This window comes from Passer domesticus, chromosome 3, assembly GCF_036417665.1.
Source record: "Passer domesticus isolate bPasDom1 chromosome 3, bPasDom1.hap1, whole genome shotgun sequence".
In the NCBI taxonomy this organism is placed as follows: domain Eukaryota; kingdom Metazoa; phylum Chordata; class Aves; order Passeriformes; family Passeridae; genus Passer; species Passer domesticus.
In genome coordinates, this window is record NC_087476.1 from 56,236,457 (window position 1) to 56,259,528 (window position 23,072).

Sequence of the window (23,072 nt, forward strand, 5' to 3'; positions counted from 1 at the left end):
GCGTGTATTTGTTTGGGATTTGGATGAAACAATCATAGTTTTTCATTCGCTGCTTACAGGATCCTATGCACAGAAGTATGGCAAGGTATGTGAGCTGTGAATTTTGTGTCAGTTCTGCAGCTATCTGGCCTGACTATGTACATGTTTTTCACCTCTGTGTTCTTTATGGCCCTTATGGGTGAAGTTAGAGATGAAGTGTAGAGTAAACCCCGTTTTCAGAGGGTTAATGTGAAAAAGTCCAGGAGAGGAATGAGACACAGACCCTAAATACAGTACATGAGGCAGGGCTGAAGCAGATGCTGCAAATAAGAGGAGAATTTATAGAGGAACAAGGATGAGGTTCCTGACATGCATTGGAAGAGACATTGGAGGGAGATAATAGATGAAGTGCACAAATGGAAAAAACTGACAGAATCTGGAACAGTAGAGGAAGAAGGAATAAACTGGGCTGGTGGGTGAATTTACCAGGAAATTTATGAATAGGATGAGTAAGAGTCTGACTTATTTCAATGCCAACTGCAGACGTTGTTCTTTGACTCCCCACCTTTTTCACTTAATTTTTGGTTCCCTTGGCTGGTTCTGGGGTGAGTAATGTTGGGGAGTGAAACCCTCTCCCAAGTAGTTTTAAGCATCCTCTCCCTCCAATGAGTCCAAAAGGAGTTCAGGTCACAGAGCAGTGAGTGGGAGAGCAGGAAGAAGAGTGAGGGAGGCAAAGAGAGGCAATGGCAGACTGCAGGAGCTCAAAACCTGTGCTGGGAGTCCAGGGAATTCCTGCTTGGACAAGGTGAGAAGGGTCTGGTGTGTAGCAACAGGAGCAGACTAATGGAAGAAGTACAGCTAAGGGCCTGGATAAAGCAAAAAATCAAACAAATATGTGGAAGGAGGAAAATGGACGAAGGGGATGTTGGTATGTACATACGTTGTTTTCTCTGTGCTGTGCTGTTCAAGTGAAATTAATGCAAAGGTATTTCTTTTTAAGAACATAACCATGTCCCCCTCAGATAAGGGGCTTGTTCAGCATGTTTTCAGCACCTTTATTCCAGCCAGAATCAGATGCTTGAGAAAAGGGTATGAGAAACAGAACATTACAGAAATGCTTCTCACAACCGCCTCACCTACCAGTGGGTTAGAAATGTCCAAAGCCAGGACCTGTGGATTGTAACCAGAGGGGGACCAGTCTTCCATGCAATCAACCTTTTGTGGTTATTAAAAAAGAAAGTTAACAGGAAAAGTCAGAGGCCAAGTGCAAAATCTGAATTTCTGGAATGCTAAGATAAGGATAGTTCCTCATGTCTTGTGAAAAACAGCCTCCCTTGCTTTGCAGCTTCCCAGTGCCAGATCTGTGCACTTCTCAGTACTCTGTCAAAAAATCCTCTTCTGCTGTTTTTCAGACATTGTAACAACAGTGACTTTGTCAGAGCCATTTCCAACGAATGGTTATCAAAACAAGAGAGAAACCTAGCTGAACATGAACTTTTGTATCACTTTGAGAGTAGCCCATAGACTACCACAGGACTTGCTGAATTGGCAGAGTGATAAAGCTATTCCTTTCAGTCTTTTTTGATTGTGCCTTTTGGATGTTTCCTAAATCAACTGTAACACATAGTTTTAGAAATCAGAGCACATTTTGTAGCTCACAAAACATCTGTGGATAACTCTGAAAACTGTCTTGGAAACAGCAACAGATAAATTGATAAATTAGTAATGGCATATTAACAGACAGTAGTACTGACAGCAGATAAAGTCTTGTATAAACCAAAAGTGTCTCAAGGGTTAGTGAAATTAATGTAGTTATACTACTGAGATAAACATCAGTAAACAAATATCAAGTGTCATGGATGACAAAGAAGTAAAAGGTACGTAATTGCAGAATTCTTGTGTAAAATCCTCTTTATCTTTTTTATTTTTTCTCTCTTTTTTTTTTCCTGGTGCTGATAGGTGACATCCACACAAGTCAGGAAATATATTTATTTCCAAACCCTATAAAACAAAAGTAATAGACTTTTTTCTTGCTGCAGTGGCTGCCATTGCCATATTTACATAGTACTTGTGTGATGAGTTATTACCAGTGCAAGTCAAATATAAATATTGTTGACTGCAAGGAAGCTAGAGCAGTAGGAAAGGGAATGCAGGAAGAGCTTATAGTGGGCAAGCTTTAGCTTTTGCATGTCATTGTAGTGTTGCCTAAATTTAAGGTGGGATGTGTCTCAGCCTAAAGTGCCTAAGAGGTTAGAAATGGGAGAAGTGAACGATCCCACAGACAGACTTCACTAAGCTCTGGTACATGACATGTTTAGCACATGTGGTCCTTATCTTTTCTGCATGTGATTTCCATCTGTACACAAGGTCTTAATCTAGACTGAAGATTGGATTGTTATGAGAATTGGGTTGCTGTTAGAGTAAATGCTCCAAGAATTGTGAGGCTGTCAGCAGAAGTCTTGTTACCACATTGGTCTTTCAAAATTTTGTTTGTCTTGGAAAGGTGGTATAAAATTGTTGCCTAACAATGAAAAAAGAAACAGGGTAGTGTAAAACAGTGGAGAGAGTAAATTATTTAACTGTGATGATTTGCTGTCTGATTTATAAAAGTAAAGGCATCTAATGTCACACAGATGCTCAGCTGTGAATACCATGTTCTTCCACATATATTTCATGAGCCCATTTTGTATAAAATAGTCGAGGTACTCACAAAAAAAGAGAAACTACACCAAAAAAAAAACCCTTGCAGGACAAGCAGAATTTTCCCCTTCTCCCATTTTTAATTTTTTACATGAGAATAGCATGTCATTAATGCAAACGTTGCTTTAAGGGAAGGCAACTTCTGTTACCAAGTGTTCTCACTTCACACTTAGAAGGATATTGACTTTCAGTTCTTTCTTACTTACTCATTGACATAAAAACTTTCATTCCTTGTTTTCACCAGCTTTTCCCTGTTTTTTCAAGTGCTAGGTGAAAAAAAAATATCAGGAATTAGTCTTTTAATCTCTCTGTTCTGCTGCAGTTCAGGCTGCACAAGGATGCAGTGAGAGGCATAGGGATGGCCTGGCATAGGGATCCACGTGTGAGTGCAGGAGCACTAGAGAGCTGGAAACTAGAGTGTCTGGAAATAAACACTTTCAAAAGATTTCTACAGTTTAACAAGTGGTTGGAGTAGAAGAGAAAAAGGAAAGTCAAACCAGCATCTCCTTAGGCAAGGAGAACTTTCGTTGCCAGAGATTATTTGGAAGGCCTGGATCCAGTAGGCAAGTTTCAGGTTGTGTATTTGTCAAGAGAACAACAGATTTCTGACTTATGCCTAAGGAAGGCTTTGTGAAGCTGAGAATGGACACTCTCCTGGGTATATATTTGTTCAGCACTTTGCATGGAATGATAATTATTTGATGCCAAAATTTTCTAGGATAATTATTTGATGTCAAAATTTTATAATAAGCATGCTAAAACAGAATTAGTGATTTGCTGAAGGATGCAGCTGTAAGCATCTTTTTCAAAATGGGGCAAATTGCTGCTGTTTATCTGGGTGCCAGTAGAGTATAGCTTTAAACCCAACCGAACTGGGGGAGGTTCGTCCAGAATTTGGCCAGTGTATCACTTCTGCATTTAAAATATAAAGCTTTCCCAGGAGAGTATTCCATGCCTTGCTGTTTTCTAGCTGTGGCTGTTTCTCTCTGGCTTTTGGTATATTGGTTATTCTACTGGGCTAACATAGAAAGAGAATAAAAACTACACTACACCTGTGTTAGGTTTCAGGAAAGCTGTGCTGCCTTCCAGCAGTAAGATCACCTCTCAATTTTCCACTCATTTGCTCATCTGCATTGTACTTTGTGAAACCAGTACACTTCTATTTTTAATTACTTATTGCAGTAGCAAATTGTGAGCACTGGCATTGGAGCTGTTACACTGCGACTTGTGTGGAGGATGATGGGTTTTGCAGCTGAGCACCAGTTGACAGATAAGGTTTTCTACAATGCTGGGCTCTTAAGTGAGCATTGGTTGATGTGACAGGACATCTGTTAGGAGATGTCATCATCTCTTGAAAGTTTATGAGGTACATTCTTATTCCCTCTGAACAGTGTGTATTCTTTGTTCCATTGCATTCCAGTTATTCTTGCTGGTTGAAGATGATTAAGCTGGAGTTTTTCTAGCTCCAAACATTTATTCATTTCTCCCAGGTCAATCCAGAGGGCAAGGATTCCCAGATTAATGCTGTGACTCAAAGTGCAACTCTTTAGAAGAAGAATAAAATTCCTTTGTGAGCTTAGAAGATGGAGAATGTGATTTCCAAGTGCAAAAATCAAAACAAATCCACACTTGACGATCATACTTTGCCATTTTTTTATAACATTGGAAATGACAGAAAGCTGTCAAGGAAGCCTCATTAAATACCCTATGCAGTTATTTGGAAAGGGCTCAGAAGCTTTTTACTGCTGACTGTCTGGTTGTCTGGTCATTAAACAAAAAAGCTTTGTCACCATTAACACCCATGATGGCATTCCCAAATTCACTCATAAATATTCTGTTGTCCACCTGTATTAATAGTGTATCTCTCATCACCTCCAGTTGTCCTCTCCATTCACTCCCTCTTTGTCTGAGGCCTCTGAGTTGATTTTCCTCCTGCCTTCTAGAGAGCGTGGAACAGAAACTCCCTATGGAGTACGTGAGTTTCCCTTCATCAGCCACCAGCTATGGTTATCAAGAACAGATGTGATCTCTTCCTCCATCACCACCCACATGAATTTCTCCTGGGACAAGTGTCCCCTATGAGAGAGTGAGGGCTGAACTTAAATCTGAGATTCCTACATAGTATAGAGAAGTCTCTTTAGGCTAAAACATTGGTACTTAACGTCAGCATTTCCACTTTTTCCTGAGGTCAGTTTTGTTTTAAGTCTGTGCAGGACAGCCACCCATTGAAAATAACTTCTTAAAATTTTGCGTGTTTTCTTGCTTATTTTTAAGGCTTCATGCATGCAAATTCCTGTCACAATGACTCTACCTGGCAGTCTATTTATCTCTTTGTTTTCCAAGGTTTTATTAAAGTCACTTTGGTGTTTGAAGTTTTTTTCCCAAGAAATGAAATTCTTTTGAACATGTGCTGAAACCTGACATTCCAAGACAGTATTAAATACATCTCTTCCACTAGTGCACACTGAGCTTTTGGGGCTTTATTCCAGTTACTCTCCCCTTGATCAAAACATTTAAGTATTGGTCCTCCCAGGATATTTTTATCTAGTCTCCCAGGAGGCATTCCAATGGATGGACCAGTCTGGTACAGAAGTCCACAGACAGACAGTCTGGCTCCAGTTTAGTGCCTTCATCTTAACATAACTAAAGTAATTTGTATTTAGGTGTACAGAAGTGTTGTAGCTGGTCTTGATTCTTCTGCACACTAATGATATCTGGCTAACATCATACCTCTGCGGGCCAAAGAGTTGTTCTTTGTTCTGTGAATTATCTGGGGAAAACTTTCAGATATTTTTTTTAATCCTTTTTTCCTCTATTGTGTGTGCTTGTGCAGAGTAGCACAAAATACAATTTTGACAGAAGTTCAGTCTGCCTCTTACTAAGTTTTTCAATTTGCTGTGCTAAGTTCTGTATCAATTGCAAGTTTCTTGCTTTCTTTTCAACACTCAGCCCTTTGTGCCACTTGAATCAGTCTGCGGCTTCTGCTTCAAGCTGAAAGACAGTAAAATGATGATTGTCATGTTCCTCCATATTGTGCAAACATTATAAAGCCATGAGACCCTTACAAATCTGCTTTCTTGTCTATTTTTTTAATGTGAAGGAAATAACTTAATATAGCAAGAGCTGGATAGAACATAAATTTTAGTTCTTGTTAAACAGTTTCAGGGAAAAGTTTTGGCCAATTTATTAAGGGAAGAATTGTTCATATCTTGAGAATTCAATTCCAGCAATTCTCCCTAACAGAAGTACAGGGAGATCCCAGAGTGACTTTATGCTAAGATGAAATTAATTCCCTCTGCTTTGCTTTATTTTATTTTACATACTGTACCTAGCAATAGCCTTCTCATGCCTTTGTCAAAACAAGAATGTAGGAAATATAATTTTAATAGTAATAGTCAGGCATAACTGGTCACAAAACTATTATTAATGACAAAATCATAAGAGCTTTGTCACATTTATATCTTTCAACTCTACTAGGCAAGGCAGGAAATTGTCATACATAGCTGGTAGTTTCTGTAAAAACAAATCTAATTATAGCAGAAAAGGTTATAGGAAATTCCTGCATTCAAGTCTGCTTCTACCCAGGAAGGGGTAAAAAAGAGGCTGAGAATTAAATGTCTGAGATTCCAGTTTTGGAAGCACTCCAGTGAATAACTTATATAAATAATAATGAGTGCATAAAATTATGCACATGCCTTTGTGTTCATGGAATTGAGGTTAAAAAGTGTGTTGCAAATACTCTCTGTTATATTGTATGTAGGGAGAAAAGATTTATAGCTTGTGATGCACAGAAAATAAATGCAAATGAAATATACAGACGTTTTTATATCTGATGACATTTTGATAAAAGGGTTATGGCTTGATGAGGAATTTCATGAGTCCAGGGTATTTTGGTGATTTGTATTGTCAGTGCCTAACATGAGTTTTGCTAATCTGTTAATGGTGTTCCTTAATCATCCTCTTGGAAATCTGACCTTTGCACTTGGTGCTGCCTTCAGCCATGTGTCTTTCAAATCTGGTGAACATTACTACAGAAGACGGAAGGGATAAAATTTTGTTCCTGGGCACTGTATTGGGTTTATGCTTCTATAAGGTAGTCTAGACCAGTTCAAGGGTCAACATAAAAATATTTCTTTTCACTGCTAGAGAATTGGGTCTAACTTTGGATCGTTACAACTTCTTGAAAACTATTCTCCCTTTCAAGTATGCCTTTTTCATGAGCAACAGTCAAAGTATGTTAGTGTTTCAGATTTTACCATTAGTTATTAAGTGCTTGAATGCAGAAGCCATCTTTTATTCCGTCATTGCAAAGCCCTGGAGTAGTGAGTGTCTGATCCTGGTTGGGAAGCCTTTCATCCTAATGCTAACAAATGATCATTTGAGGTTTTGTGAGATTTTGTTGCTACATGCTGGTAAATATTTAGACCTTAAATCTCAAGGTATTTAAGAAGGGATTTCTGAAAACTTCCTTGTGTCATTCAGAGTTTAAAAGATGAAATATTTTTTTCATATTTTGATGAGAAGAGTGTTTTAAAAGTTCACTGCAGTTGTGTTAAGCATAAAAAAGTTAACGGAAACACATAAACTCAGGCAGATGATTAAGGCAACAATCGAACTAATTACTAGGTGTCAGCAAAGCACCAGGGACCATTACTCTAAAACAAATGTGCTTTACATCTCTCCTAACAAACCTAGAAAATTTGAATTCATTATCTTGCCTTAGCTGTACACTTAATGCTCTCAGACAGTGTTATTGCAGATCAGGAGATTTATAGTGTCTTGCTGAGGCAGAGCAATTTGAGAGTGTGAAAGACAACCTACAAACAAATGCAACATTTTGAATTAATCTTATCCAGGGACGGGATTCCTGTGTTTCATCAGCAATGAAGGGATGACCTGTAGCAAACAACAAACTTATATATGCTTTCCACGGGAATGTATGTTGCTACATACATCTTTTTACGAAAAGTACCGTCCCTGTTTGCAGTCTTCTTTATATTTGTTTATGTTTATGTATATGTTTATGGCCACCAGGTTTTTTCCTTTCAGTTCAGCCAGGTTGCAAATTGCTCGGCTTTAAAAAAATTGATTTTTTCATATCCACAGCTCTCTGAATTTTCTCAGCAGTGTCTTATTACAGCATTATATTAAAATAGCTTAATACTGAAAGGATTTCAGTGAAATTTCTTACAGTGTTAATTTTTTGAAACACTTTATATACATCAATTTTTAAGTAATTCTAATATAACTTAGAGGTATATAACAAGCTAACCTTGTTTTTTTGTTTTTTAAGGATCCACCCATGGCAGTGACCCTTGGACTACGAATGGAAGAAATGATTTTTAATCTTGCTGACACACATTTATTTTTTAACGATTTAGAGGTAAGAGTCAAAGGAATGCTAGCACTGTTATTCTTGATTTTTAACTTTGTGGCTTTGTGTGTTAATTGTGTGTGACACTTCTGCCTATGTAGTTTTTGAGTTTGTCATATTCTAATCAGAGAGAGGTTTGCCAGGTGACACTGACTTGCGGTGGCACCAGAGTCCTTCTGTGAAACTCAATGAGAGAGAATCTGCAAACTACCCATTCCTTTCTTTGTCCATCTTTTTTGGTTTCCACGTGTGTAAAGCTGTCTGCTGTCATCTCCAGGATGGTAACATACATGCCTCACATTCTTCTCTTGAAGTTCTCCGTATTCATTTGCTTTCAGTGGGTGGCCTCATCTGACCAGAAGACTGTTCTCTGGGCACACCTCAGCAGCCTTTTGGCTACAGTCCCCTGTTACTTGTTCAAATGTAGAATATTCTTCATTTACATCAAAGAATGCAGCATCAGAGAGCTGGGACTGTGATAGATGTTCTGATCAGTGATTTCCCTTCCCAAGGTAACCAGGCAATCAATGTATTGTCACAATGTACCCAGGGAGTATAATTTGGCAATTGGTCAGAAAAAGGAGGGACCCCGTTCTAGGAAGTGCCCTCTGTGGGCAGCTCACCTGTCAGAAGCATATACATGGACTCTCACAGGGGCAGTGGTCTGGGAAGCAGGCTTGTAGCTGGGCTTCACAGGCTTTTTTATTTCACTCCTAGAGTCTGGGTCTGTTAACATAGACATTGACAGCCTACGACCATGTGTGTCAAGTCAATGAGTTTTCAAAATAACCTAGGGGTTTTTCAGACCTTCTGCTGGTCTAAAAGGGTTGTTTTCTTACTCAGAGTAGATCCCAGACTTCCCTCCATGGACAGATACTTGCCATGAATGGGAGCTGGAAGACTTCGAGGTTTTGTTTAGAATCCCAGAGAAAGGTCTCTGGTGAGTCAATAGACAAAATAAAGTGAAATTTTTCCATCCACTGGGATGTTGATTTTGTCTTTTGTTCCTTCATCTAGTAGGCAGTAAGAAAAGCAGAAGGTACCAGTTTGTTGTTGTCTTCATCATCCCTTGCAGATCTCATTTATTCTTAGCTCTTTTTAAATCAAGGAACTGGAATCTATTTCACCCCACACCTGAACTGCACTTCCTCCTCGCAGCAGCAGAAACCAAAGAAAGTAAAGCCCTGGACATGCCTTTCTCAGTGTGTGCTTTATTGCAGGCCTGGTGAGACATCTCTTGACAATGCAAGTCCGTTCAGTGAATGTCTCCTTCTGGTGCCCTATACCAGGGGAGATTCCAAATAAAATTTTCAAAGCATTTCTTAAATTTCTTTTTAGCAGACCTTTGCCCCCCTGCATGTTCAGAGTTTATATGGCATGAACGAAATTTAAGCCATTCAGTAGAATCTGTTCTTCAGTGTTGTGCTGGGTTCAGGTGGAAGAGTTCAGCAAAATGGAGCTTTTCCCTCTTTCCATACCTCTTCATTATTGCTTATGGCCACTGAAACTTCATTCCTTTCTCTCATTATTTATTTTGTCTGTAGATCACAAGTTCAGCTGTCATAGGTGGATCATTACATTTTGGCTAATCTTCATAGGATGGTTTTAATACCCCTGTCCAAAAACTCATATGCCAGCTCATTCCAGAGCTTGAACAGTTTCCAGTGTTAGATAAATAAAAAAATACTACTTGGGAGCTGTCTTAGAGAGTCTCGTAAATCAATCAGTTTGATTTGATTAAAAGCAATTTATATATAAATATTTAATAACCACAATTTCTACAAGAAATTTAATACTTTATGGCGCAGAATTCATCTTGGCTTCAAAACAAACTCTCACAAAATTACCAAAATTCCAAAGTTCATGTGCTGAAATGAGTTGTAAGCATGCATTTCAGTATGTACAAGAAGACCAGCAATTTTCTATCTTCTTGGCAAATAGGATAAAGTGCCCAGGTATGTAGAGGCATCCTTTAATATGCTGATGGATAAACCTGTCTGTTTAAATCTGTTTGCAGAGCACATGGGCATTACTGAATATTAAAGTGCATCTGCATGATGAATGTGTAATGAGCTCTGAGAATTCTCAGAGTCTGACTTGGGTTCTCTCCCTCATCTCCCCTCCTCTCCCCATCTCTCTTTCTCTGTCTTCCTCTCTCTGTCCTCCCCCTGAGGAGCAGAAATGAGTGCTGAGCTGCTGATGATCATGGCCATCAAGACACAAGACCTTCAGTTCTCACTGGAGGAACTGAGACAGTCCTTTATTCTCTAGGCAGACAGATTGCTTATCCATTCATCATGTCACTTTTTCAGTGGTGAGCCCTCGGGTTCCACACCTTCTGTCTTGCTTTCACCTTCAGCCCACAGTAAACCTTGTGGCTCTGGACATGACAACTGTATAGTACTACTGAACCTGTGGACCTGTAATATTCACTCCAGTCACTACATCCACTTTCTTTTTTTCCCGTCTTTCTTGGTTACAAACACTGCATAGCAGGTTCTAGGAATAATAACCAAGTTATTGAAGTTATCACTTACAAAAATAAAGTTTTCCTTCCTCTATGCAAATCCGTGTCACTGCAGTGACTGCTGATGCAGAAATTCCGATCTGCTGAGACATTCCCTGCTGACCCAGTAACCCGGGTTCTAATCAGCCAAGCTGCACTTTTATTTCAGGCTAGGCTGTTCTCCAGCTACTGCATTGTCAGGGTATAAATTTTAGTTAGCTTGAGAAGCATCACTTGGGAGGGCAGTTGGTGTTTTGCCATGAAAATAGGAGTCTGGTGCTCCAGAAAGTTCATGTGTCTAAACAACGTTTAGGGATGGGACTCAGAGTTATAATAATGGCCAAACTAAGACATTCTCTTTTCAACCAGGTGAGGAATAAAATTGAGTTTTTCTTCATATCTCAGTATTAATTTTAAGACAGCATTTAGAAATGTTGGTAAGGCCTATTACACACACAAAAATTCTGCAAATTGCAAATAGTAACTCAGACATGAATCTTCCAACTCCATTATTCCATTCCACTCTCAGGTCAATAAAAAGAAAGAGTATTAGTTTCAAACAAACTTAATTATATTTCAATTTTTATCATTATCCTATCATATTTTAAAGGAGATTTTGTCCTTTTTTTCTCACTAGAAATATAAATGAGAAATTAAAAATAAGATATAGATATGTCTCAGAATTTGGGAGGCAGGTAAGACTAGTTTTAACAGAGGCTGAAGCATAGATATTAAAAGGGGTTGTTGGTATAGCCTAAGAAAGCATAGTGCAGTTTTTGTGCAGTTTTTGTAAGTCAGCGTTTTTACTGGATAATAAAATTATTGTCTGGTCCAAGATGATAAGTTTTATGGATGATGTACTGATCCTTTACTCTCAAATTTTCAGGTTCTAAAAATTGCTGCAAAGAATTTACTGCATTCAGATATAATTTTAATTAGTATTGCTTCAAACAAAAGCTAGATATTATACTTAGATTCCTTTATTTGCTCTAATAGGAAATGTATTTTTATGTTTCTTAGTTTTCACATTACACTGACAGCCACTGTGACTTGAGCTTACCAGTACCATAGCTGATGTGAAAAAAGTATTTTACCTTAATATTTAAATTGACAGAGAGTTTTCTTTCTTTCCCATAACTCTTTGGTGTCATCTAAAAGCAAACTCAGTTTCCTATTTCTTTTGAGAAAAGTAGACAACTATCTCAAATCTGCTCAAACTGCCTGCCTTTTCTTTTTTTTATAGCAAGATTTTTCTACACCATGTAAGTGGATTTGTAGAAGGTAAATGTTTTAGTTGAAGTAGATAAGTAAACAAGAAAGCAAAGTTAAAAAAAAAAAAGAGTGATGAGCACATGAGCTTGTTTGCTGGTCAGAAAATGTGTACTGCCAGCATGTAGAGAGGAGATGAGCCATAGATCCAGAGGAGAAGAGGAAGGGGGAAAAGAGGAAGTTGGACAGTGCTGTTGGGTTTGATCTCCTATATAACATATATGTTGACTCCTATATTAACAACCTTCTTGCAGGGACAAAGGGGTGAGTAATCAGAAAACTGCATGGTCCCCTCATCCTGTTTCTGGAGTCAATCACAGAATCACAATGAACCAACTGTGAGACCAAAAAAAATTAAACAGCTGAGCCTTTTGCCACCCACTCATATTTAACTTAATAATGACATTATCAGCAGAACAGTTACCTAGAATTTTCAAGGCTGGAACAATGTAGCTGAAAGGCTTAACAAAACCCAAACAGCAGCAGACACTCCTTATCCATCAAGGCTTTTGTGTGCCTTCCATTTAATTAGTATACTTTCATATCCACAGGATTTTTAAACTTTTAAACTTAACACTTTTACTAGTTCCAGGAAAATCTGTGAAGGTGATTAGGAAGCCTGATATTGCCCAGATGTTGCAACATACAGAGTCAAAATTTTTACAAGTCAGGTTTTTTGTCTGATTTTTGAGTTCCTATCCCACACTGGGTGAAGCATAGTTGCATTTTTTTCTGGAGTGCAAATGATGAATAAAGATAAAGAAATTAATAATTTATTTCAGCTGCCATGTTCCCTTTGCTTTCTCTCTTCATCTGCTATTTACGTGCAAAAATAGCTTCTTTAAAGTATTCTATAGATAATCTCCTCAATCAGATCTAAAAAAATTTATTTCTCCAGTGAGGGGAAGAATGCTTCATTCCTCTTCCTTGAACACAGCTCTATTATCCTATCTTAATGGAATAAGCCACATCAGCAGAGCTTGGTAACTCTTTCTTTGAGCTTTGGCCCAATATTTTAAATTATTATTTGTATGATGCAATGAAATTATGTATTTGAAAGTTAAATTATACGTATTTTTTTATACATAATTGCCTCTTTTTTAACAGCTTAGTTTATGCAAGTAGAAATCTCTGACGTTTTTGTTCACTGGAAAGCAAACAAAGTAGAAAGATGAAATGATAATTCCTTAAATTCACACTCTAGGAAGTTGTGTCTTACACATTTGGAAATCACTCCTCTGTTCAGATTTATCCTTTATCTGTACAATTTACCCTTGTTATGAGACAAAGACTGGAAACCTAGAAGGACATACCCCTGCATGCCACAGAGAGCCTGAATTAAGTACTGACTTAAATGGACACTGAATTTCAGGTGTGTCTTTGGGTTAAGATGTTAGTTCCAGCAACTATTGAAAACAATTATATAATGCATGATGGCTTGGCTTATATATTTACTTTTGTTTTCACCACAATTTCTTATCTTTGTGCTCTAACCACTGTGCAGATAAGAATATTTGATAGCTGTCCAATTGTAAAACCATCTTGGAGGGGAATTCGTATTTTCAATGTACCTCAGTTCCTTCGAGTTCTTTCCATCCCTTCCAAAGCCAGGAAATAATCAAATTCTGTAGGATTGCTGATTATATGTGATTTTCCATCCAAAGGCACTCACATAAATTAGAATAAAAACCCAATAAGTGTCCAAACTACTTAAGATAAGTTTTACAACTGTTGAAGTTCACCATCAATTGCTTTTAGGGAGTGGGAAAATAAAGTTTATGTGATTTTCAAGTATTGGTGTACTAGGGAGGCTGTAAATGAGACTTGCAATTCTGGTGGCTTTACAATTAAGATAAATTTACTCCTAAAAATCACCTCTAAATTGCATATTGCTTTTCTGAAGGTATGTTTTAACTAGTGATTTACACTGTGTTGAAGTTGAAGTTTACTCTTTTAAAGAAGTTGATGGCAGTAGGACGCTGCGTGTGCACAGGCTGCCACCTTCTGGTGCAGCCCTTGGCCTGCACCAGTCATTTCTTCATCCGTACTAAGCCCGTGCTGAGCACAGAGTTATTTGGGTTGGAAAATACCTCTGATATCTCCTAGTCCAACCATTAGCCCAGCCCACCATGCTCGCCACTAAACCGTGTCCCCAAGTGCCGCATCCACACACCTTTTGGACGCTTCCATAAGAATGCACTCTCTCATAAGATAAATTTGTCATTTAGGTTTGCTTTCTTTTCTTTCTAACAGGAATGTGATCAAGTTCATATAGATGATGTTTCTTCAGATGATAATGGACAAGACCTAAGGTAAGATACAGAAATTTCTTTTCTTTTAATTTATTTTTAAGATGAAATAATTTGAGCATTTACAGGAATACATTGTATTTATTTTTACTGTATTTTGGGTGTTTGCAGTACCTACAGTTTTGCAACTGATGGCTTCCATGCAGCTGCAAGTAGTGCAAACCTTTGTCTGCCAACAGGTGTAAGAGGAGGGGTTGACTGGATGAGGAAGCTGGCTTTCCGTTACAGAAGAGTAAAAGAGTTGTATAATACTTACAAGAACAACATAGGAGGTGAGTTCAATTATCAAAACCAACTTTGAATGCTGATCAGTCTGAGCTGCATGGTGATGAGCTGCCTCGCAGGGAAGGAAGCTGGGAAGTCCCAGAGGGAATGGAGAGTGATATGACTGAAGAAAGCTACTGACTATAAAGGCAAAGCCACATGCTGCTTTGCAGGGGAAATGCAGTTGGGAAAACAAAGCAAGCTTCCATTTAGCTTCCACAGAGCCCATTTTTCTCCCTCAGGGCCAGCTACTCCTAATCTTACTGGTTTGTTGAACTACTTAAACTACCTCAGATTTGCTGTTGTTCTAGGAAAGACATTATTGTATAGTTTCACAGCACAAATTGGTTGTGGATGGCCATTTCCATCCTACATTTTCATGATGTGGTTGGTAACAACACTAAACTTCTAAACTTTCTGCTGGGTACCTAGTAGAAAGTTTTCACCAGTGGATGCAAGAAAACTCTATCACTGCCATGCCAATAGCCCCTTTTGTTGACTGGATCTTACACAGTTTTGTCTCCAGTAAGTCCAAATATCATTTGGGACAAGAACTTAGCTGTTACTGCTTTAATTCATGGACTCGCTTATGTCAGCACTAGCAGATTGTAGGCAACAGGCAGCAGAGCCAAAAGAATCTGTTCTGGAGAGTTCTATGTGCCTTGCAGAGACAGGCAGTCTGCTTCTGAGGAGGGAAATGTGTCAACTGACCCCCTCAACAATAGGCTGTGAGAACAGGGAATACTTAGGAGTCTTCAGTAATTGCTACAGTCATGTATTTTGACTCTCAGCAATTCAGTGTTTCCTTACCACACAGTGAAGCAATAGGACCAAATTGTGGTAGTAGAGGGCTGACTTTCACTTGCCCTACTTTGCCTTTCATTGGTGTTGTGAATAGAGTTGTTATATATTAATAATTCTTTAAACAGTGTTAACCAAAAGCTTACTGGGTTTTCTTGTATCTCCTGACGCATCTAAGATTCTGAAGCTGCTGCGTTTCATAAAACCTTTAACAGTGATAAGAGAACAAGTCCAAGAGCACTGCACAGGGAAATGCACTGAGAGGAACAAAACATTGCAAACAGAGTGCAGATATGTGGTGCACTGGATTAAGGTTTTTATTGTCTCCCACATATCCTGCATCTGAAATAGAAACCACCCTTAATGGGCAGGTTTCTTCATTTGTCCTCCACATCTTAGCCTTTTTAATGATTTTCTTAGCTTATCTGTATTTGTTTATTTCAAAAGAGCTGCTAGAAATTATCAGAAGGCAAGAATAATCCATATATTTTTAGATTATTTCACTTCTGATTTTTGAAGACAGTCATCATTACTTGTAGGGTATGAAAGAGAAGAGGGATACTAAGGTCAGAAAGCCTATTTCTCTGCTCTTCTGAATCTACATTTAAAATATGTTGGTTCCAGCAAATTCATGTCTCAACATTCAATAGGCTGGGTATTTTTAAATCTCTGACAATTTATACTCAAAAAGAGATGTTTGAGGACTAACTTTTAAGGACCAACTGAGATATGAGAACATAAGATGTGCAGCCATTTCAGGATCTAAATGCTGTAAAAGGAACCAACTACAACAGGACATGAAGAGCAAGCCATCAGCAAACAAATGTATTTCTGTATGTGTACTACTTGCAGAGTCATAAGTAAGGCAGTTTTAAACAGTTGTTTCTAAAGTATCTTCTTTTGTGACCATCTTCACCTATGATCCCAATGACATGGATGTCCTTGTCACTGCCGCTGATAATGAGAATAATGTATGTGGGAGGAGCTGGTTTAAAAATATGTTTCTGAAAGGAATACTTTGAAATGCAGCCTGATACATAAAGAAATTCAACTAATTATTATTATTATCTGAAATACTATCTGACATTCCTTGATATAGTGAAGTACAAATAAAATCTATGATTTCCTGATTATTGAAGACAATAGATTTTCTTTGATATTTTTTTTTCAAGTTGTAGTGGAATTTAAAATAGAAACAATGACCATAAACCCTATCTGATACAGAATTTAATTCTATTTTTCTCACTTTTCTTACATTAAAGGACTCCTGGGTCCCGCTAAAAGAGATGCATGGTTGCAATTAAGAGCAGAGATTGAAGCTCTAACAGACTCCTGGCTTACAAATGCACTTAAATCATTATCAATTATCAGCACAAGGTATGTATCTGAGTCTGCTGTAAAATTAGTTTTTAGACATGTAATGGATATTTTTTTTACATTTTAGATTACAATAAATTAGTGCCTTTAAAAAACAGAACAGGTCTACTATGACTTTTGAATAGAACACAGGAAAAGTGGAAAGTGGTTTAATTTGTCGTGATTCCAGCACTTACTAAAGATAGTATTAAATGTCTTCTCAAACGTGTGTACATTGAAAGTGTATTGTAGAATTCTGAGACAGCTTTTAATTTATTACCTTGTGGACAGCATTCTCTGAACTCCACAGCTCTCTGTTCTGTCCTCCAATGTTTGTGCCTATCCACAATGCAACCTAAATACTGTACAGATACCAGAACATAAGGGCATTTTTCTTCTGTCTTTTCAAGCAAACCTGTATGTCTTAGTTTCACAAGAGCAAAAATCTCTTTTAACTAAAAGTCTGAGTTCCCAATATTGAGACATAAAATGTATTGTTCCTCTGAAACAATAAAACTGTGAACCCTGCTGCCGCTTAGTATGCCATGCAATATGTGTCTTAACATCCTAAAAAATGCTAGTTTTAAATGACAAAAAAGTACATTAAATCGTCTTGCTTTCTGAACATGTCTGGGAAAAGAGTCAGTGTCAAGCGGAAAGAACAAACTGGGAAAGACACAAAAGCCTTGATTTCAACATAACAACTTTTGCAATATGCTTATCTCTTAATTGTATATTTAACAGTATGTGAAGCACTTCAGGAGAAAAAAAGTAACAAATTTGTGTAAGCTGTTGTATTTAGCTCTGCATTTCTTTCTGAATTGTTAGTCTTTAGAGAGACTTTTGGTAATGAAGGCCACTTGAGCATTGGTGGATGAGTCTGAAAAACTTATCCTTCGCTCAGGATTGTTCAGTAATAGCCTTTTGTCATGTCTTCAAAGAACTGTACAACTGTAAACCTTCAGAAGCTACCTGTGACTCAGTTAAACATTACTGATATGTTATAATGGGAAATTGAGATAAATAAAGGTGAAAATAGCAGTCTAAGGTCTTGCTTGGAATTTCTGGAAATGCCAGAAGGAAAAGTCACAAGTATTTACTTTCGGCTCCATGTCCTCATCATGGCCATGCTCATGTTCCAGCCTGGGAGTGCCAAAAGTATCTCAGCTCTGAGTTCTCTGGCCTGCACAACTTCTCTATTCAAGTTTTCATCCTCACCATTCAATGCTAGCTTATTAACATGATCATTCTTACCTCTCCCTCTCTTCAGACATATTCTTACTCTTTAAATTTGAAGAAAGCAATGCCATTATGGAGAAAAGTGTAGATAAAAGATAGATAAAAGAGCAACCAAACATGATTTGGTTGCATTCTCTTAAATCTTTTATTTTGCTGGTAGCTACTGACCATTAATTGCCAGCATGAAATTATGCTTTCAATGCACCTTGAAAGACATGTTTTTTATAAACCAGTGTGGAATATTTCCTGCAAATCAGGCCTACATATTTTTAAAGGCTTTCACCAGTGGTTTTATGTACATTTTCTGTAAGTGATGGTGCTGAGCAGCTGTACTGTGTGAATGGAAGTAAATGTTGAGGGATCCTTAATGTGCTCTCCACAGATGGTTCATCTCATCAATATTTGGGTACTGTTTTAAAACTATTTAAACTTAAACTATTTCTCTCATTTTAGGAGTAATTGTGTAAACGTGTTGGTAACAACAACCCAGCTTATCCCAGCACTTGCAAAAGTTCTACTATACAGCTTAGGAGGAGCTTTTCCTATTGAAAATATATACAGTGCAACCAAAATAGGTAAGAAAATTATTCTTTCATCCATTCTGACTGCAATGAATAACATTTTTTTCTTCCCAGTAATGGATGTATTCCAAAACACTTCCCTAACACTTAGCAGTTTTAGTTATAAGATTTAGGCATTGCATGTGTTCAGATGTGTTTATGTCAAAGAATTCCAAATTCACCTTATTTTCAATTATGCTGAAAGGAATAGAGATGATTATTAAAAGCCTCAGAAACTCCTCAGTATAGTGCAGAAAACAAAAATCTTAGAAGAGTATGAAGAAATTTGTGAATTCAAATCTGAGCAGAAATTCTGTTAAATTAGCCTGTGCTCTGACCTTCAGGTCTATGCAAGCCTGGCCATAGCTTCACAAACCTTTTCCTGAGGCATAGCATGCCAGTGATAGGAATGACAGCTGTTAATAACAGAACCTGTGTTGCTGGATAACAAAAGGGCACTTCCCCATTCTGTTCACAACTGTGTGCCTTTTGTGCATTTTTGTTTGGAAATGTATGGTTTCTAGAAATTGCATCCAAAACTGTAAACCAAGAGAAGCAGTCATTCCTGTGAAATGTGATGCAGCATACAATGACTGATAATTTTGCAGATTTTACTAATCATCATTTCAGGAATGCTTCATTTCTATACCTACCTTTATAGCATGGAATGTGTCAGTTCATTGAAAAAGGCATAGCAATATGTTTCATAAATTATTTTCACAAGGAAAAAGCATATTCTAGCAGCATCAGGCACAACTCAGTCATCATTTAATAAAGCTTTTTCATTCTATATCACTCGTTGTTGCAGTAGAATTAAAATTTCGACTTTCTTTGTAAGAATATTATTACAATCATAAGAAAATATTTAAATTCAATTATTCATTTGCTAACATTCATTTTTGCAGTGCTGCTAATTCCTTTGTCTTAGTGGCTTTCCTGTAATGATTAAGAGATCTAGTTTTACCTGAAACATCTTGGTATCATTAAGGGAATCCATTGCTTCTTACCAGATTTGGCTCTAAATCCCAAGGCTGGGAACTTTTTAAAAGTAGTAGTAGCAATGTCTTACCACTGCAAAAATCCTCTGTAAGGTTTCACCATAACTCACTTGATAGCTTGAATAAATAGTGCATTGTTTTTCAGGCAAAGAGAGCTGTTTTGAGCGTATAGTGTCCAGATTTGGCACTAACATAACTTATGTTGTGATTGGAGATGGCCGAGATGAGGAACATGCAGCTAATCAGGTAACTTCACTCTGAACTCTTATCTCATTTATCTTCCAGGAAAAGAAAGTTGCTTTGAACGAATAATGCAAAGGTTTGGCAGAAAAGTAGTATATGTTGTAATTGGGGATGGTGTAGAAGAAGAACAGGCAGCAAAAAAGGTAACCTGTCTTCTGAAATGTTGGTGTGATACATAGCTACTAATGCAAGCCTTTCTGTTTGCATTTCTGTCAGTGTTGCACAAAATGACAAATAACTTCAGTCCACAGATGCAAGCCAACAAGAGCATGATGAGATCAACACTTAGAGTAAAACGAACCATTTGGATTCTAGCATTTGCTTTGCTTCACTTTGGAAAGGGAAAAAAAAAGATTTTTAAAACAGATGGAAAAATAATGCAGAAAAAATGTCTGACAAACTTCAAGCAAATTAAAAGATAAACAGAAGAGATAGAAAGGGTTATGATATGATGGTTGAGTGGTGTTTTTCTTAAAATGCTGAAATTGGGAATGCTTCAAGAGAAGTGTTACAGAGAATGTGGAAAACATCTAAAGGACTGTGCAAATTTTTTTGCTAAGATATATGAAGATCCATAGTTTACTGGGGCAAATACGATAAAAATATAATTTGCTTCAAGAAAGACATATCTGCTAAAGGAAAAAGAACACAATGTAGAGATCATGCACCAAATCTGTTTCCAAAAAAGAATTGTTTCCTAGTTTCCTCATGATAATTCAAGTCTAATTTCAGCAGAAAAATTTTTAATGTTCAGAAACATCAAAATAGTCATTTGTGCTGTGCTTCCCAGTATAACCCATGGAAGTGTGCAGAAATTGATTTTTTTCCTCACAATGTCTGTACAGGACCAATTACGTAAATCTTGTTGTGCTAGATGTAGCAAAATTAAGCACTCTTTTAGCTTTGTAGTTGGAGTGGAAACAAAATGGAAATCACCAAAATGCTCATTCCAAATGGTTCCTTAATATAGGTACAGTACTGGTGATGGGTCCTTTATAATTTTTGCTAAACAGTGGTGGTTGGATTGTGGGCTTTCTGGTTGGGCATGCTTTTTCCTTAATATTGGCTATATTGCATGGATAGATGTAGAATTCAGAGAGATGGATGAATATAGCACATTTCAAATAGATCTAAACACAACATGGAAGTGTGTGGTTTTTTCTGTTCTGATGAATTATTGAAGGAGAATAGTGTGTATACCTGCATCTCTCACAGACACTGATGCTTTCTGCAATACAAATTATCTTTTCTTAAACTAGAAATGTGTTATTTTCTTATCCAAATACATTTCTTTTTCTGCCTGGATGGAGAAAAAATGTAATTCTGCTCCATTTTGAAGTGTTGAGTGAGAAGCATCTTTTCATGGAAGTCATATAGTTCTTTAAATGATTCAGTATTTTGCAGTCAAATAAGTGGAGCATCAAATTATTTACTATTAATGCTCCTTTGCACAGGCCTGCATGCTAACAATAAGCAAGTGGCTTTTACTAAGTAACAGGCATTTTCCAAATAAACTGTTAAGAAAGGCTATCATCTAATTACTTTAACTTCAATTGAGCAGTAGCTCAGATCTATTTTGTCAGTACTTGAATAGCAAAAATCAATCCAGAAACACCGGATAGGTGCTGGTAATCTCTAACTATCCTTGTGTGTGGTATGCTGCCCTGTGTCACAGTGTTCCTCTTTCCTGACCTTTTCCCTCCTCTGACAAACACAGCACAACATGCCTTTCTGGAGGATATCCAGTCATTCGGACCTCTTGGCTCTCCATCAAGCACTGGAACTAGAGTATTTGTAACTGTGTTCTAAAGCTGGTGATCCTTTTATATGTATATATATATATATATACATACATATATATATATGTATACGTATTTCAAGTACACTGAATTTTTATGTGTGATTCAATGCCTCTGGCTTTACACATATGAATTGTCTTAAGAAGGGAAGAAATATTTGGAATTAAAAATTCCAAATTGAAGAATTCAGATTGCTGAATGGAGTTAAAGCATTAGTGCTACGTAAGAAAGCTCTATGGTCTTATATATGCAACGTTTTTAAATGAATTAAAACTGTGGAGGTTGCTGGTACACACCAAGTGAGCCCTGACAGGAGTGAACAAAGGACTCAAACTGGCAAAGCACCAAAACGCATTTTCCAGCCAACAAGGTGGTGTTCAACAACATTCCTCAAAATGGGATATATTCTCAGCACTGAGGTTTGAACCAGACTTTAGCCTACCTAACCCAAAAAATCTGAATTGGAATGCACTCAGACTGTATAATGACAATCCTGTCTAGACATGTAATTTGTGTAAATTATTGATGAAAATAATTTACTGTGACTTTATTAGCAGCTGATTTTGGAAGTGGATGCAATTTTTTTCTTTTTTTGGGGGGGTGGGGGCAGGGGAGGGAAAGGGTTAAATAATATTGTCTCTTTTATAAGTTTGGCAAAGAGAATGTGCATATGATGTGTTGTGCCTTAAAGAGAAGATTGTGTTCGTGTGTTATAATGTAATTTTGGTTAAAAACTCTGTAGATAAACAAAAAAAACTTTGTGATAATTTTTCACATGACCAAATTTGAAATTCAAAGAAATCAAAGAGCAGGGCTGCACCAAAGAATTTAAGTATTTGTTGCAGTAAGAAAAATAAATAAAGGAAAGTTTGTGTTTTTATTTGGATTCTGAATAATTCCACTGATTTTTTGAGAAAAATTAAGAAAGTATTGGGAGGTTGATACTGGGGACCGCTACCTGGAAAGGTAAAAGAAGAAATAGTGTTTAACACCTTCAGCATCATTTCGTGATCTCCAGCAAGAGAACTAAGAGCCACATTCATTAATTAGTGAGTCCACTGAGAGCCATACAATGAGTGCATCTGCTGTCTAGAACAGAAAAAAGTTCCACCCAGCAGACAAAGTGTTCAGGTGGCATAACTGGAAGGCGAAAATATGGAGTTAATCCCAGATGGGGAATAAAACACAAGTTCGTTAGGGATGAAAAATTACTAAAGAAGTTCCCATCTGTCAGATGTAGAAATTATGCTGCATTTAGCATATTCAGGGTCAACACAAGCTGCTGAAATTGCTGGCTTGGTGACATCGGCCATTTCAGGAGAATAGTCCACTTTGGTAAAGAAAAGCATTTTGATAGGTTTTCCATTCTGTTCCACATTTTCGTGTATTTTGTTTTGGGTCAGCATGATTTTTCTCATCCATGTTTGATTTCTCAACTTACACAGGGACAACCCTAAATGTTTTTGCAAAAGAAATTTCAATAGCATGCCAGGCATCTGAGGAGAGGATAAGGAGGTGATTTTCATGAAGAAACATTGAGAAATATATCACCTTAGCTTCCATAATGTCTATTAAAAGTTACAGTCCATACAGCAACAATTACCTTGCAAGTTTTGAACATTCTATCTTTCAGCTATGGAAAATGAGCAAGATCCATATTGCACACAGGGCCCTT

At 37.4% G+C, this 23,072-nt stretch overlaps 1 protein-coding gene across 7 annotated transcripts in view; it reads left to right on the plus strand.

Moving 5' to 3' along the window:
* Nucleotides 1-22,277, plus strand: part of EYA4 (EYA transcriptional coactivator and phosphatase 4) — a 140,334-nt gene extending 118,057 nt beyond the window's left edge. For 5 of the 7 annotated variants that reach the window (XM_064413226.1, XM_064413223.1, XM_064413228.1 and 2 more), the window contains exons 12-19: nucleotides 2-85; nucleotides 7,973-8,062; nucleotides 14,082-14,140; nucleotides 14,249-14,409; nucleotides 16,465-16,579; nucleotides 18,251-18,372; nucleotides 19,641-19,741; nucleotides 21,316-22,277. In XM_064413226.1, the coding sequence (XP_064269296.1) occupies nucleotides 2-85; nucleotides 7,973-8,062; nucleotides 14,082-14,140; nucleotides 14,249-14,409; nucleotides 16,465-16,579; nucleotides 18,251-18,372; nucleotides 19,641-19,741; nucleotides 21,316-21,396 (813 nt within the window). In that variant the 3' untranslated portion in view covers nucleotides 21,397-22,277. Of the gene's footprint in view, nucleotide 1; nucleotides 86-7,972; nucleotides 8,063-14,081; nucleotides 14,141-14,248; nucleotides 14,410-16,464; nucleotides 16,580-18,250; nucleotides 18,373-19,500; nucleotides 19,602-19,640; nucleotides 19,742-21,315 lie in introns of all 7 variants that reach the window. The other 2 variants (XM_064413227.1, XM_064413225.1) reach the window with 1 other exon arrangement.
* Nucleotides 22,278-23,072: the final 795 nt, after the last annotated feature.